The 16045-nt window shown below is 40.5% G+C and overlaps 2 protein-coding genes across 4 annotated transcripts; both read right to left on the reverse strand.

The window, feature by feature from the left end:
* Positions 1 to 6114: 6114 nt before the first annotated feature.
* Positions 6115 to 9536, reverse strand: LOC103991185 (protein-S-isoprenylcysteine O-methyltransferase A). 3 transcript variants are annotated; one of them, XM_065083552.1, is made up of 5 exons: positions 9245 to 9536; positions 8475 to 8718; positions 6927 to 7055; positions 6615 to 6721; positions 6115 to 6508 (listed from the first exon to the last, which is right to left on the reverse strand). In XM_065083552.1, the coding sequence occupies exons 1-4, from the start codon at positions 9489 to 9491 to the stop codon at positions 6631 to 6633; spliced, it is 711 nt and encodes a 236-aa protein (XP_064939624.1). In that variant the 5' UTR covers positions 9492 to 9536; the 3' UTR covers positions 6115 to 6508; positions 6615 to 6630. The 3 variants fall into 3 exon arrangements, with proteins under 3 accessions (XP_064939624.1, XP_009408819.2, XP_018684214.2); XM_009410544.3 differs by having other exon boundaries at positions 6605 to 6721; XM_018828669.2 differs by lacking the exon at positions 6115 to 6508 and having other exon boundaries at positions 6635 to 6774; positions 6983 to 7055.
* A 1350-nt stretch (positions 9537 to 10886) lies between these two features.
* LOC103991186 (squamosa promoter-binding-like protein 8) lies at positions 10887 to 13236 on the reverse strand. Its single transcript, XM_009410546.3, has 3 exons — positions 12522 to 13236; positions 11547 to 11722; positions 10887 to 11447 (listed from the first exon to the last, which is right to left on the reverse strand). Exons 1-3 carry the CDS (start codon positions 13088 to 13090, stop codon positions 11074 to 11076), a joined length of 1119 nt encoding a protein of 372 aa, XP_009408821.1. The 5' UTR covers positions 13091 to 13236; the 3' UTR covers positions 10887 to 11073.
* Between the last annotated feature and the right edge of the window lie 2809 nt (positions 13237 to 16045).

Raw genomic sequence — 16045 nt, forward strand, 5'->3', positions numbered from 1 at the left:
AGTTTGCGTCTAAGCGCAGTTTGCGTCTAAGCACAGTTTGCGTCTAAGCGCAGTTTGCGTCTAAACTCAGTTTTACGTCCAAACGCAGTTTTACGTCAAAACGCAGTTTTACGTCTAAACGCAGTTTTGCGTCTAAACGCAGTTTTACGTCTAAACGCAGTTTTACGTCAAAACGCAGTTTTACGTCTAAACGCAGTTTTGCGTCTAAACGCAGTTTTACGTCTAAACGCAGTTTTACGTCTAAACGCAGTTTTGCGTCTAAACGCAGTTTTACGTCTAAACGTAATTTTACGTCTAAATGTAGTTTTGCGTCTAAAAGTAGTTTTGAACCTTGAAAAGCGTTTTACGTAGAAAGCAATTTGCAGTTATAAATGGAATCCGAATGTAAGCGTAAACTGCAGTGTGAAGATCGTACGAAAACACGATTTACGTTTGAATGCAGATTCTGAAAGAACAGCACTTAGAACTTGTTCGTGAAAGCGCAGAGAGCAGTAGTAATGGAGGAGGTTTGCAGTAATGATAAAGTGCTCAAAAATAAACGCAAACCAGAGATTTAGAGTGGTTCGGTCAGCCTTGACCTACTCCACTTTTGGCTTCCTCCACCGACGAGGTTGCCGACGTCAACTAGCTGCCTTCCTTCAATGGGCGAAGGCTAACTGCCCTTTTACAGTTTCTCTCCTTTTGACAGGCTCAGGAGACAACCTTTACAGATCCTTTCTCTCCTCTCTTTACAACTCAAGACTTGAAGAACAGAAGGAGGAGAACTTTAGGACTTTACACAAATTTGAGCTCTTAGAATCACTGAAAAGATCAAGAATTCGGTGTGGATCTATATCTTTTCAGTGCTGAATGGGTGGGGTATTTATAGGCCCCAACCCAGTTCAAATTTGGAGCTCAAAACGATCAAATCGATCAAATCCCAGAATTCTGGGATCAGGCGGTTGCACCTCTTGACTGGAGAGGTGGCACCGCCTGGCAGAGCTCGAAGACTGAGCTCAGGCGATTGCTTCTCTCTGCCAGAGCTCGAAGACTGAGCTCGGTGATTGCATCACCTGGCAGAGCTCGAAGACTGAGCTTGGTGATTGCATCACCTGGCAGAGCTCGAAACTGAGCTCGGTGGTTGCATCACCTGGCAGAGCTCCAAACTGAGCTCAGGCTGATGCACCTCTCTGCCAGAGCTCGAAGACTGAGCTCGGTGATTGTATCACCTGGCAGAGCTCGAGACTGAGCTCAGGCTGATGCACCTCTCTGCCAGAGCTCGAAGACTGAGCTTGGTGGTTGCATCGCCTGGCAGAGCTCGAAACTTGAGCTCTGGCGGTGCTACCTCTTGGCAGAGGAGGTTGCACCGCCCAGTCTAGCTCGTAGACTGAGCTCTGGGCGGTTGCACCTCTCGGCTGGGGCGGTTGCACCTCCCAGCCTCGCAGCCCTGGCGGTTGCACCTCCTGGCTGGGGCGGTTGCACCTCCCAACCCCACAGCCCAGGCGGTTGCACCTCCTGGCTGGGGCGGTTGCACCTCCTGGTGCAATCAGGGTCTGAATGGTTCACTCCATTCGGCCCACTTTGAATCTTTTCAGGGGCCCAATTGCCCCAAGATTAAGCTAATGGGATCACCTCCCATTTTCATGCTTAATCATCATGCTAACTACGATTAACTCTAAGACAACTTCTGCAGCTTTGCTCCGATGCGTCAATCGCTTCTTCCGGCGAGTTTCCGGCCAACTTCCGTCGATCAACCGATAACCCTCGGTGATCCTTCTGCGGACATCCGGCATACTCCTGGACTTTGCGACGATCCACTTGGCGAGTTCTGACGAGCTTCGCTTGGCAAGCTTCTGGACTTCTCGGATCTGTCCTCGCTGAACCTCCGACGACCGTCCGAACTTCCGTCGAACTCTCGAACTCCCAACGTGATCATGATCTTGACTCCGGCGCAACACCTGCTGCTTGTCTTACTCTTATCGTAGTTAATCCTGCACACTTATCTCAACACATAGATTAGACAACAAATGACAATTGACTTCATCATCAAAATCCGAGATTCAACACTACCCTCATAGCAATTAGCTTCTACTAATTATCTTCCTTTAACATATAAAGATCAACTACCCTTATTACAACTTTCTTTTTTTCCATGATTAGAAGAGAACATTTATGGTCGATCTTTTACAACAATACTATCATCATAATATGGAGGTGCAAATCTTTACTTTGGTATTACTATAATTACTATAAGTGATACCATCATTGTCGTAGGTAGTTTAAGCCAAGTATTTTGCCTGGTCAAAATTTAGCCTAACTTCAAGCCCAATTATTACTATAAGCTTTCTTCGTAGGCTCCATTTAGTCCGATATCAGCTCAAATTAGCTCAAAATCAGTTGACCAAGACTTTGACTCATCAATCGCTTATCAAGCATATTGTCAAAGTTTTTCGACACATTATTGCTACTTTTGTTATGTCATCAAATCTTTCAGCACATCGTCCAATTCTCTGACTTAATGTTTGATCTTTAGCATGTCGACCATTTCTCTAACTCAACATCTAACTCCTCAACTTGATGATCCTCGAATGTGATAATGGATTCTTCAGGTCCACATTTGATCTTTAAGTGGCCCAAATCGTTAGTTGAAGTGTTTCTTATATTACTTATCTCAATAGTAAATTAGTTTATCAAATTTATTAATTAATTTTATTATCAAAATTTAGAATTCAATATCAATATTTAAAAATAACATATTTATCCCTTTATATATATATACATATATATATATATACATATACATATACATATACATATACATATACATATATATATACATATATATATATACATATATATATATATATCAAAATTTTGGAATATACATATGCATCCTTTCAAAATTCTAAACCTTTCATATATTAGAATTAGAAAATATTAAAATATTAATATTTAAAGGATTTAATATTTTTAAAGCATATTGATATTAATTTGAGTTTAAAATTATTATGCTAATAGTCATTAATTAAGTTCTTGATGTTAGCATGATAAATTAATATTCATTAAAATAATAATATAAAAATCACTTGTTTTGATATGATGAATTTGGTCTTAAGTATTTTATGATTTGGATGGATAATCATGTGACAAAAATTAACTACATAATACTAATAAGAAACCGTAATATCTCAAATAATTGAGATCACTTTAATATAATAATAATTTAAATTTAATTCAGAGGGATAATTACAAAAATTTTAGGGATACATGTGATTTTATGTTATATATATAAAAGAATAATATGGGAAGGGTTGCAATGCATGTTTTACACCATTTTCCTATTATTCCTTCTTAGGACTTGATTTGTAGCCGTTTCTACCTACCTACCTACGCACTATTTACCATTAAGACTCGCCAAACCACCGCACTCTTCCACCTCTCTTATATCGTGATGACGACGGAGTAGGAGGAGAAACCAGCGATCATCTCTTCATTGGAGCAGAAGGATTGTCTGTGGTTGATTGTACTCCTGCAGACTGGCGGCGGAGGTGGTGATGATGTCTCGGTGGTACAGGAACGTGGTCTTCCACCTCAAGCGAGCTTGGTACGCCGTCTCCTGCTGCCTAAGGTCCCCGCGGCAAGGTGAACATTCGCCCATCTGCACTCTCGCCGTTCTCCCTCCATCTGTTCCTCCGCTTACTGCATGTGCAGAGAGAAGAGAGAAAAGATCAAGTAGGGAAGATGACGCTAATCTCTTCCTCTAAATAAAGAAGAAACTCCAAGTCTTCTGTCACAGGAAGAACATAAAATATACGTGAAGAATGAGATGACAATTCTTTCCGTTTCTTTCAATCCAAACAAAAAACACAGCTTGGCCGTTCAATATAAGTTCCCTTGGAATAATTTCTGTCGATAGAGATTGTAATTAGAGTTGTTCCAAGGTTTGCTGTAAAAGAAAAGATCGACGCCAACCATGTTCTTCTTGCCTTTGGACAGGTAGAGGGATACTTGAGCTCCATGATGAAGTGCAGACGTGTGAATACGAAGATGTGCAAGTCATGTGGGACATGCTGACCAAACCTGTGATGGAGACGGAGACGGAGACGGTGGCGAATCAAGCAGAGGAACCGATCATGTCGGAGGCTGTCGTCGTGAAAAAAGCAGAGGAACTTCTGGAAACCACCAAAGAGAAATTAGAGAAAGCTTTAGATTAGTATTAGCTCTTCCACAGCTCACGATCTTATAAGATCACAAGAACTGTAGGATGATTGTATGGTATGTTACAAGCTTCATGTGTACAGGTAATAAGAAACCTCTTCCCTGGAGTACATGAGATGAAAGAAACGTTTCATGGCATTGTTAATTGTATCTCTCGCCTCCATCTTTTAGGTGATGAAGTTAATTCTCTCTCTCTCTTCCCCATATATATATATATATATATATATATATATATATATATGAAAATTAAGTTTTTTGATATATTATTGAAGAAAAAAACTATTACTATTGGGTTTTTACTTAAAAATAATTTTTCATCAATTTATCGAAAATATCTCTCTCCTCTTCACCAATCGCTCCTGATCATCAACACATCTCTGTCTCCACTGCTTCCTCCCCTAGCTCACACAGTAAGCAACATCACCCATTCTCCCCCTCCCATTTCCTTTTCTTCTCCCTCCTCACTTCTGTCTTTAATGGGAAAAGACGATAGATAATAAGGAAGGAGGAGAAAAGGGGGAAGATGATGAATGATGGGGAAAGAGGAGTGTTGCCGCTCGTGATGGGAGCAGGGGGCAATAAAGGTGACAATAGTGACTGATGGAGATAAAAGAATATTTTTATTATATTGATGGAAAAGAGATGTCCTATGGTTAAAATCAATTAAGGAAGAGTCATTTCCTATAAGTCCAATAGTTAGAACTATTTTAGGTAAAATGTTTTTTTTTTTTTTTCTGTTGATGCATTCCTTTAATAATTTTTTTTCTTATCAATGCCCTCACATTCTATGTATTCGTAAAATACTAAAGACCTATAGAAAAACATGTAACTAGGGAACAAACATAAACCAACTTATCTCCTTTGCGAGATTCTAAATAGGTATTTTTATTGGTTTTGGATGAATAATATTAAAAAATAAGCTTTTATATCAGTATTTTTTAATATGATTATAATGTTTTTGCTACCTCTACAATAAACTAAAGAACAAAAGTATACTACAAACCAATTCATCATCCGGTGAGATTTCAAATTTGTATTCTTATTTATTTAGGAATAAAAATATGATAAAAAAATATTTTTTATATCAATTATAATATTTTTGACACATCGACCAAAAAAAATTATAATCAAACTGGTCCACCTTATAGACTTATCCAGCGACGTAAAAAATTCAAAAAGAAAAAGAAACTATCATGAAAGTGTGGGAGATATTCTTATATTCTATCAAAAGGCATTTTGGCATAAGAAAAAAAAAAGAGATTATCATATCCTACCAAAGGCATTTTGGGATAAGAAAAATGAAAACACCGGTGGGATAAAACCAAAATTGGAGGAAAAGCCCCAAATGAAGGACTTCTCCAAAGAACTCATCCTATATCTTTTAAATATTAAACCTTTGACGCAGGCCACTTCCTTTTTTTGCATTCATTCATAAAAACATAGATTAGCCACTATTTATCATGATTATTAATGAGTCTTTAAAAAATAAAAAAAAAAAGTCTTTAAAAAAATTGAAAGGAACAAATACAAGAATAGCTGATGTGTAGGTAGGTATGCATGTAATATTTTTGAAAGATATTTAACATCATATGAAGCTTCCACGTTATTATACTAATAGTCAACTAACTTAAGTCTCCAAATTGCTACTGCTGTTCAAATATGCATCCCAACAAATGTATAGCGGACAAAATGCTAAGTTTACACAAATGAAATCGTCAGGATGAAGAGTCCAAAAAAGCTAGTTCTTCTCAGGCTTCCTCCTATTTCCTGATAAATATGTTCATGTTGTTATCCACGTTCTAGCATCCTGCTAGTCTACCTTAGAGACATAAAAGAAATAAGGATGATTGCTGCAAGCAGGCTCATTCAAGGAGCCCTTCAAATAAAAAGTAACATCAAAATCATTTGACTTCATGATACTTGAACGGCTACTGATTAATCTATTCAGGTGATGGCGATGAAACCACTTTTAGATTATCAAAAGTTAAAGAACCTCTCTATTGAAGCAGACCACCAAATGAAACCAGAAAACTTCCAGTACTACAAGGATTATTCAGATTACAGCACTTCAAAACAACATATCTTAGATGAAGATGACCCCCCTTCTTGTGTTTTACTCTCAGATAATGTGAAGGATCCAGGAAGCTCCTAGAAGCTTCGACACCTTGGCCACATCACTTATGTTACACAGATTCTTATGGATGGATCCTAGGTTCACAGTTTCCTTCTCCAGCAAAGTTGAGGAAGGCAAAAATGAGATGATGAATTTGTTTCCCTGGGTAGCTACATGAGTCGACACAAATAAGGTAACCTGCATCGAGAGATTCATGAGTAATCTCTACAAATTACATGTGACTCAACAAAGGAGCTAGCAGATATAAGATGAACAAAATACTGAGAGAAGTACTTGAAAATACTCGCGCTTTTATAGGTTTATCTGATGAAGGGAAGACCAGATGGCACTCTTTTTGCATATTCTACATACTGAAACCCAAAGAATTGCCTCAAGAAAAACTCTTCATATCTGTTCCTCGGTTAAGGATCAAAAGGCTCATGATATTTGTCCAAAGTAGCAACCTACAGATTTAAATGAATGTGAAAATTAATCATGCTAAATGCTGTAGCACGACACGAAGGCCACTAACAAATAGTCCCTAGAGAAGTCTGGAAGTAATCAATTAAGAGAAAGCAATCATATTTCAGATATAATTCTTTGACAAATTGGATACGGTATTCGTGTAGAGAAGAATCGCCAAACAACAACTATAAAAGCAATGATGCACACCGGGTTGCATAGCATGATCTGTGTTCCAGTTGCCCAGATGAAAAAGCCAGTGTAGCCAGGATGGCGGACAAATCTGCTTGGTCACAATAGTAAGATGTCAGAAAATCTTATTTGCTGGTACCAAATGCATGACAAATAGCATGAAACATGGACAAGTGGATATGGATTCCCAGGCAGTGACGAAAAATATGCATTTGAAGAGTCATCGGCATAAACCACATCATGAAGCAAGTTACAAGTTTCTTTCAAATGGTTATCCTATTCATAAACGGAATTTACATGGTTGATTATATCAGTGGAAATTAAAAAAATAACAGTCCATGATAGTCAAGAGAACACTGATGTGCAATATTAAAAAAGGTTACTACAAAGGCTCAAGCTAAATTGCCAGAGAAATTATACTCTCCTTTGAAACAATAAACAACCATCTGTAAAAGAGCTGCAAGCTTGCAGTTGCTAATTTTCAAGTTCATGAGAACTTGATAACTAATTCTAAATCATAAATCAGGTTTAAAGATATATAATGTGAATGATAATCAATTTAATTCATTACCAAAAATATAAGAAATCTTATTTGATTGGTGGAATAAATCTTAATTTCAACCATAAATATATAACTACAAATAAAGTAATCAATGTAGCTTTTTTCTTGCTTTCTCAAAATATCATAAGTCTCTACCTTACATATTGGAACTAAAGATCTGGTCATCCAGGCTTCTGGATGTCTCTTCTCAGCAGCTCTATCTGGCTTTTCTAATATCTTTCATGGTCTATACTTATAATGACTTAACTAAATAAGACCTTAATCCTTTTATTGAAGGGAGAGCTGTCTTTTAATCACACAAATTTTCTGGTAAGGGAACTCAGAGGCATCAATTAGTGAACTTTGAATTAAACTCCGCAGATATAAATCTAGGTCCCAAAACTAGGAAAAAAATTCAACCAACCAGAGAAAGTAAGAGATGAGAACACAAATATTATCTAAATCCAAATTTAGATCCCAAACTAATTACATATTCAGAAATCATTCATATGATGGGAACCTAATAAAGAATGTTGTAATCCAAGTGCGCACACAAAGTGATGAGAGCAAAAGGGAAAAACAACATCTAGAATATATGATGAAAAAAATTATTTCTTATATTTCATCATTCTACACAAGGAGACTTTGATCTCAGGGCAGGTGATGACAGTATTAATTCAGCCCAGTCTCATGAATCATCATAGCACACTTAACAATGAAGGTGTTCCTTTCTTGTACTTATAAAAGGTAATAATGATATGATATGCACCCATAAAGTTGCCAATCAACATAAAAAAACAAAAAATAATTACTCTTCCTGGTTCCAGTAACAAAGGGAAAATAGATAAATTGTTACTAAATACAACCTATATTCTATATGAGGAAGCACCAGTCACTCTTGATATATGCCAAAGCTAAAACTGAGCATCAAAAATAAATTATCACATTGAGATGCACATTCTCACTGACCTATAGATACCATGAGTAATCAATTCATGGTGGTCATCGTGATATTTTCTAATCAGATGTGTGAAAGATCGGCCAGCTGTTATGACTGCAGCTTTACGTATAAGCTCTCCAATTAATATCATCACAAGCCCAATGTTGCTAACCCACCAATACTCTTTCAACCTTGGGAAGAGGAGAATCTCTATAGCATATTCCAGCAATGCACAAACCATTGCAACAACATACTGCTTGCTAATCAGAAGTGCTGCACAACAAGCATTTCATTATATACCAGAGGCTTCTTAAAGAGATTAAATCGGATATTAACCGTAGAGTAATTGGAAAAACAAAAAATCTAAGTTTAAGCATAAAAAACAATTAACATTTATTTTACAATGACACTTTTGTAAAGTACTTATATAACAGGAATCGAAGGCAATCATTTCTTATAATGTAAAACAAAATTGCATGCTGTCTAACCATTCCACTAACCAGAAAGTGAGACAATAAATCGAAAACCAATAAAGTGAAAGGAATAAGCTAATCGCAGCCAGATGTTGGAAAATGCTCTAATTATCTACTCAAAACCCTAGAAAATAAGCCAACCAGAATACCCCTCTCACGCATGATTAGAGTCACCTCAGTCTTCCTTTCTTTCACACTTTCTCCGCTCTAATTCAGTTCCCGATCCTCCAATTTCGCAAATGAACGCAAGATGATCCAAGGAATTCTCGAACTACAACGGCTCCAAATTCCAAGACGAATGAGAGAGGTAAAAAAAAGGCACTCACAACTGAGGGTAACATTGGACCGGCCGTGGAAGAAGACGGCGAGCGCGTACTCCGAGGAGTGGAAGAAGGCGACGGCAAAGATGAACTGCGGCAACTGCCGGGAAGCCGTGTAGGCCATGGCAATCTCGGCCATTTCCCCTTGCAACAACCCCAGGAGCGCTGGAATCCCTCCGCCCAACCTCAGGAGCAAAATTCCAGGGTTAGGGTTCGACTCGGCCGCTCGACCGGGAGAAATGGGAGAGCGCATACAAGTCGAGGAGGGGAACGCCGCGAGCGAGTGAGCGAGCGAGCGAGGCGGCGTTCGACTCCCGCATAGAAGTTGCCATAAAGAGAAGCCCAAAATTACTGGGCCCCATATTACGGCCCACTTGGGGGGCCACTAAGAGTGCAGTGCTATCAAGCACTGGCCCTCCCACCTCAGAGAAGATGTGATTTTGGGGTTATATTATTATTATCACATTTGATATATAATTTTTAATCTAGTGCTCCTTCCTTTTCTAAAGAATAATTCACATAAGTATCGAGTTCACCATATATGTTAAGAAAGATGATATATTTTTGTTAGGATTAATGCCACAATGAGAACCTGAATGCAACATTGGCATCCAAAAGGGGTATTTAGATCCTCAAGGCATTCCGGGCTCTTCTTCGGACGTAAATTGCTTGAATAGTAGTACCACCGTCCAAATCGAAGGAACTCCCATGTGACAGTAACTGCGTTGCCGGGCGTCCCTGCTGAGCCCTTCACCATTGATGAACGAGAGCTGCTGCTACTGCTGCTGTCTCCCATTTCATTTCTCACCTACCACCATCGGCAGCTTCCAAGACACTCCACTCTGTAGCTTCAGCTGCATGCACCGTGGACGTGATCCTCTAAAACACAGTTCGATTTATGTGCTGGAGGAGATGATAGCACGGGAGGAAGCAGTACTCATGCAACGTACGCATGTTTGTATTCATGGAATAGCTCCTCCTTTACTCCTGTGCAAAAGCTGCAGCTATGTTCTCGATGATCACACGCAGCACGCCGCTGTGTGCTTCAGGAGATGAAAAGGCTTCCGCTCTGCGGCGACGAATCAAAACAGAGAATAAGAGGACGAAGAAGATGATGATCAGGCAAAGCAGGTCAAAATACGACGCTTCGTCTCAGAGCTGCAGTGCTATGGACCGGTCAACAGCTGCACAAGATTCGTGAGCTTAACCGGTTCCCCGGACACCACGCCGTACGTACGCACGGGAGATGTATGTACACGTACCACACGTATCTATTATATGACCGGTATTTGAAAGAGAATTAAGGAGAACAAAAAAATTAAGTGCTAAAGATCAAAATTGGCTTCCGAGAGAAATCCAATTCATCACTTAAAGTGGATGGCGAAGTTGAACTAAGTGGTGTAAAGGGCAAAATAAAATAAAATAAAAATCAAAAATCAAAAAATAGCTTGAACAAACAGAATTCGATTTTTTTAATTTTTTTTGTGGTTTAGCCTTTTTATATTTATTTCATAAAAACATATGACAGCAAGCTCGCATCCCTCATCGAGAGAAGAAGAGATCTGTTCCATGCTTCCGCATTCTCGGATTATATAATTTCAACAAACACCATGCATGCCTGGGGAATCTTAAAACGACACAAGATATCTTGAACACCATCCTTTGAATTCATAGAAACGGAAAAGGGGAGGGGAGGGGGATCTGAGCACATCCTACACAAATTTTCTGCAAAGGAACCAACTGAAGATAGAGAAGAAGAGATCAGAAAGAATAAAATCCTTCTTGCTACATCAGAGCTAGCAATTGCTGATCCATTCATTAGAGTCTGCCTCCTCTCACATGAAGTCCAGTTCAAACATGGCTTGTCCAAGGTGGAGGAGATTGGCTTGCTGAAGGTGGGTGCTGTGGCTTGAACAACCTCCTGTGGACTGGGTGGCCTCATTAGAATCGGAACTCAAGGGGGGATTGTGGTGGTGGAAGAATGTGCCGCTGGATTCTGAGAGGGAGAAGATGTGCTGCTGCTGTGGGAACTTGTCCTCCAACATTGCACCTAAGGTTCCTTGACTTTGGTACATGGTGTTAGAATCCATGCCTCTTCTTTCATCTGCCCCAACTCCTCTTATAGATAAAGCTGGTTCATTCCTCAAATGACCACTCCTTTTGGTACTAATACCAGTGAGATAAACAGGAGTTATGGACTTGGTTGGTGCTGTTAATGGAGGTCAAAGCATGAGAAGAGCAGAGATTTAATAGGAAGGACTGCGCAAAGCAAAAAGAATTATAAAAGATGGGGACTTCAGATCATTACTGATGTCTTGAGCCTGTTTGGTCTTCTCAATATTGGAGTTGGCTGTGGGAATCACGGAGGCTGAGGACTCTGCTATTCCTGTTGCGAGCTGAGGCTTCCTCCTCCTGCGGTTGTGGTCGGCCAGGCGCTTCCTGCAGCTCCTTTTGGCTTCATCAAACTCTGCCAGCGCATGGAACCTGACCACCATTTGGAGGAGAATGAGGAAGAGAGAAGAGACCTCCATCTGTTAATAGGAAAAATGGCCAAACATCCAATTCTACAAGGCTCTCTCTCTCTCTCTCTCTCTCTCCCCCCAACATGAGAAAGAGGAGCATGTAGAGTTAAAGGATGCCTGCATCAAACCAAGATGTAGAAGCTACAAAAGAGGGGGGAGAACCCGGTCCTTAAATAGACGACTTTAATTTCTATTCTAACCAGTGGAGAAAAGGGTAGGTGCAGTCATTAAAGCACCAGATGCTAGCTGTGAACTAATGTTCATGGAGAACATACGGAGATGGAGGAGCACTTTCTCTATCAAGGAACTGTGGTTTGCTGGTTCATGCTCATATGATTCACAGAGAAAAAAGCATTGAGTTCTGCAGTTAGTGCCACTGGTCTCCATACTTAAGGATAAAACAAAATAGAATAGGGCAATGTGAAGGCTATATAGTTCACATGACTTTTAGAACCTTGTAAACTAGCTCAAGCATGCGAAGACATTATCCTAGAAAATGTACTGAACTCTAGGACACATTTATTGCTGTTGCTGGGAATATTACTACTGATCATGTCCAAATGATCAGGGGGTGATCGAGGTCTTGCAACTCCAACTTCATCTGCTGCATTGCACCCACGCTCCACAAGCAAACATAGGGAGCATAAGACATGGAAACACGGGATCTTTTGGGCTGAAGGAAGAATGAATTGGGTGTGGAATTTGTATGTGGATTCATGTTTCTTCTAGTCTTCGTAATGGAGCTGACAAACGGATCATACCTGCTGCATTGCTGGCAGAACCGCTGCTGCAGTCCATGGGCGATGACGACGGTGGCCTTGGAGTGGAACTCGCACACCTTGTGTCGGCGGTGGTAGTGCTTCGCGCCGGAGAGATCGGCTTTGCACCCCTCGGCCTGGCACCGCGGCGGCTGGTGGCTCAGCGAGTACACGCCTCTCGACCTCGCGAACAGGTGGTCCATCTCGAGGCCGTCCCCGGACGAAAAGTAGGTCCTTTGGCCCAAATTTAGACCGATTCGGCCTCCGCTGTCGATGCCATCCTCCGTCTTGATGAGCGCCACCGGGAAATCCGGCACGGGCGGAGGTGGACAGAAGGCGAAGTGGTTCATGGGGAAGAGAGGAGGCGGGCAATCCAGGGCGGGAGCAGGAGGGAAGATTGGGCGGCTTTGGAGGTCGATAGCTTCGTGGTTGGTGGTGGGAACAGCGGCGTTGAGGTTGTGGGAGGCCGTCGCCCAGTCCCAAAGGTGGCGCTTTTGGTTGTTGCCTTCCAGCCCAGCAAAGGACACCATGGAAGGGACAAAAGCCTCAGCAGAGTTGGACCTGTTCATCATCTTCCCATCAAAAGACTCCCACGGAGGAAGAGAGAGAGAGAGAGATAGAGTGAGAGTAAGAGAGAGAGAGAGAGAGGGTGAAAAAGAAGCAAGAGGGACAAGGGAAGGGGAGAGTACTCAGAAGAGGAAGTTGGGCTCTGGCTTTTCTTCTCCTTTATGGTTTGTTCTGGGCGCAGGTTAAGTATGGAGCAAAAGAGGCAAAGTGGAGAAGCAGGAGAGGGAAAGGGAGAGGGATGGTGATGGTTATCATCACCACCACCACCACCATTATTACTAATTACTGCTGCTGCTACCTGTGGTAAAGCAAGGCACAGAACATGGAATTTATTCCACCGAGGGACTCATGGCCGTGGTGTTCTGGTTGAGGGCTTTGCGAAGCTCTTTTAAGCGATCATGATTCATGATGAGAGGCTTTTAGCATCTCAAAGGGGTTGTTGATCCTTGTTCTTTTGCATGTAATCCATGTCAGAAAGGTTGATGGTGACAGCGGTACGAAGTAGAGGGAGGAGAAAAGGTTCCACCTTTTCATCTCTTCCATGTTCCTTGCAGGCCCCGTTGCTCTCACCTCTTGGAGTGAACTTACCTTGCTTCACCTTTCACCTTTCACCTTGTTCTCCTTGCGGAGAACTCTTAACTGCACCTGTGTCTTTCTCAAACTCAACAGCCATCAGATCTCAATCTCATATCACCGAATGATGAAGAACAATTTTCATGGAGGGGAGGTTTCAGAAGAGTCCTCTCAACAAAGAGTGGGGAGGACATGGGAATGGTGATGGCAGCAGCGAGGGATCACCCAGTGGTCACCACAACATGCCCCTTTCGTGCATGCGTGATGGGAAAGGGAATTCGATGCTTTCTCTTCTCTTCAATGCTCCAACCACTGAAATGGACACTTGCATCTTTTACCATGCGATGCAGCAGTCAAAAGGAGAGAGCGAGAAAGAGAACAAAAGCTTGTAGTACGTACATGGAGGCACTGCATGATTCCATGTACGTACGTAGAAGCAGTCATCTGAGTTCAAATGATGGAGTAGCTCTTAAACAGAATTCAACTCTGTTGAGCCTATCAATGATGCATCAAAGCTGCCTTACACATGAGGGCAGATCTCAACACCAGTAATCCAGAGGGATTGGATATGGATTCTGGGGGACATAATTGAGTTCATCATTGTACCAAATATGTTATATGTGGATGATGACTTGGTACCGCGGAACTATTCCTTGAAACTGGACTCTGAACATGAATTATTAGGTTTGTTCATATGAAAGAGCAGATAGATCAAACTGCAGTGCCACCAAAAAATAAAAAATCAGGTAAATAGATCATCTGTAATCTATCAAACGTTCCTTAATATTTGTGTTAGGGAAAGTATTCAGCATCTGCCTAATAGTCATATACTCCATCTTTGAAGTTTTTCTTCCCGACATAAATGTTGAGCCATTTTTCTCTAATATTAACCTTTTTATATATTAAATTATATTAGGCTCCGCTACTGCAACATCTGCCTCGAAAGTAGCTTCATCGGCTTTCCTCACCACACCCACACCCACACGCCATCTCGTCATTATCAGATGATGCTGCTGCTAATGATGGGAACTGCTCTCCACTTCGGATCGATTGTTCTCCCTTCAATGCCTTAAAGATCTCAATGTCTTATCACCAGGACATGGCTGATGGCTGAACCAGAAGCACTTGCAACTCTCCTTCACATATCCTAACTAAGAGTCATTAACTAAAAAGCCCAACTACATTTCATAATTTTTTTTATTCGTTTAGTGAAAAATGATAAGGGTGATTTACTTAAAAAAATCAACACCTTATGGGATTTTATCTATCCGATGGATGAGGAAGAGAGACGAATGTGACAAAAAAATAAAGAAGATAATGCTACGTGGAAAAGGAGAGATGTGTGATAGATTAAGAAGAGTACAGTAGAGGAAAGGGATAGATGAACACAACATAATATTTTTTTCTCATCTAGTGAAAAAATAATAAAGAATATAAGAAAATAATTCGATCAAGAGAAAGGATGAAAAGAGCCTTTCATCCTACTCGTAAATTTTTGTTAATGTCAACGCATCTAAACCATTACATGTTACATGAGACACATGCCATCGTCAACCAGTCATCTAGAGGTCTAAACTATTAGATGAAATATAACTGGATGTACGCACCGTTGTCACAAAGAAGGAACTCACCACAAACATTTCTACACACACATAGAACCACAAGTTTGAGAGACGATCTGCTACAGTACACTGTTCATAAATAGTCAGCCAACATATTGAATACCTGATGCACAACTTGCACGACATGCTTGTACGATGGCTAACGTCTGCAGTGTACTGCCACAGTTTTGTGGCAAGCAGACATGTCTTATGGAGTTTGTCATCTACGTCGTAATGACCACCCAAAGTTTGAGGTCCCCAAACAGTATCTAACTTGTGTGTGATGCCATTGACAACAGGTATCTAACAGTTTCTTTGCCTGCCTCTCACACCGTTTGCATCATCCTCCAAAATGTTGGTATCATGTGCCATCTCACTCACTCTTGTATTTTTTTTTATCGTAATTATGAGAATCGGATCGAATATTGACTCTGTCAAGCTTTGGATCATTGGATTATTGGTTGAACGAATTGAGAGAAATTTTATGACCTTAATCGTTATATATTGAGTATTTTTATAAGTAATCAATTGCTTTGGTCCTTTGACAACTTTCAAGAATTTTGATGGTATTTTTCCTGCCACAATATTTTCCTTGGTTTTGTTCAAGCAAAAGGGAAGGGGAGGAGAGGGAAAAGGTGATGGCTGATGTCGCTTGCTGTGTGACAGTGGAGACGGAGATGTGTTAGACGATGGGGGGTGATTGGTGAAGAGGAGAGGGATATTTTCGATAAATTGATGAATAAAGTTGTTTTTAAGTAAAAACTAATTATATAAAGTAAGACGTTT

Source organism: Musa acuminata, chromosome BXJ1-9 (assembly GCF_036884655.1).
Source record: "Musa acuminata AAA Group cultivar baxijiao chromosome BXJ1-9, Cavendish_Baxijiao_AAA, whole genome shotgun sequence".
NCBI lineage: Eukaryota > Viridiplantae > Streptophyta > Magnoliopsida > Zingiberales > Musaceae > Musa > Musa acuminata.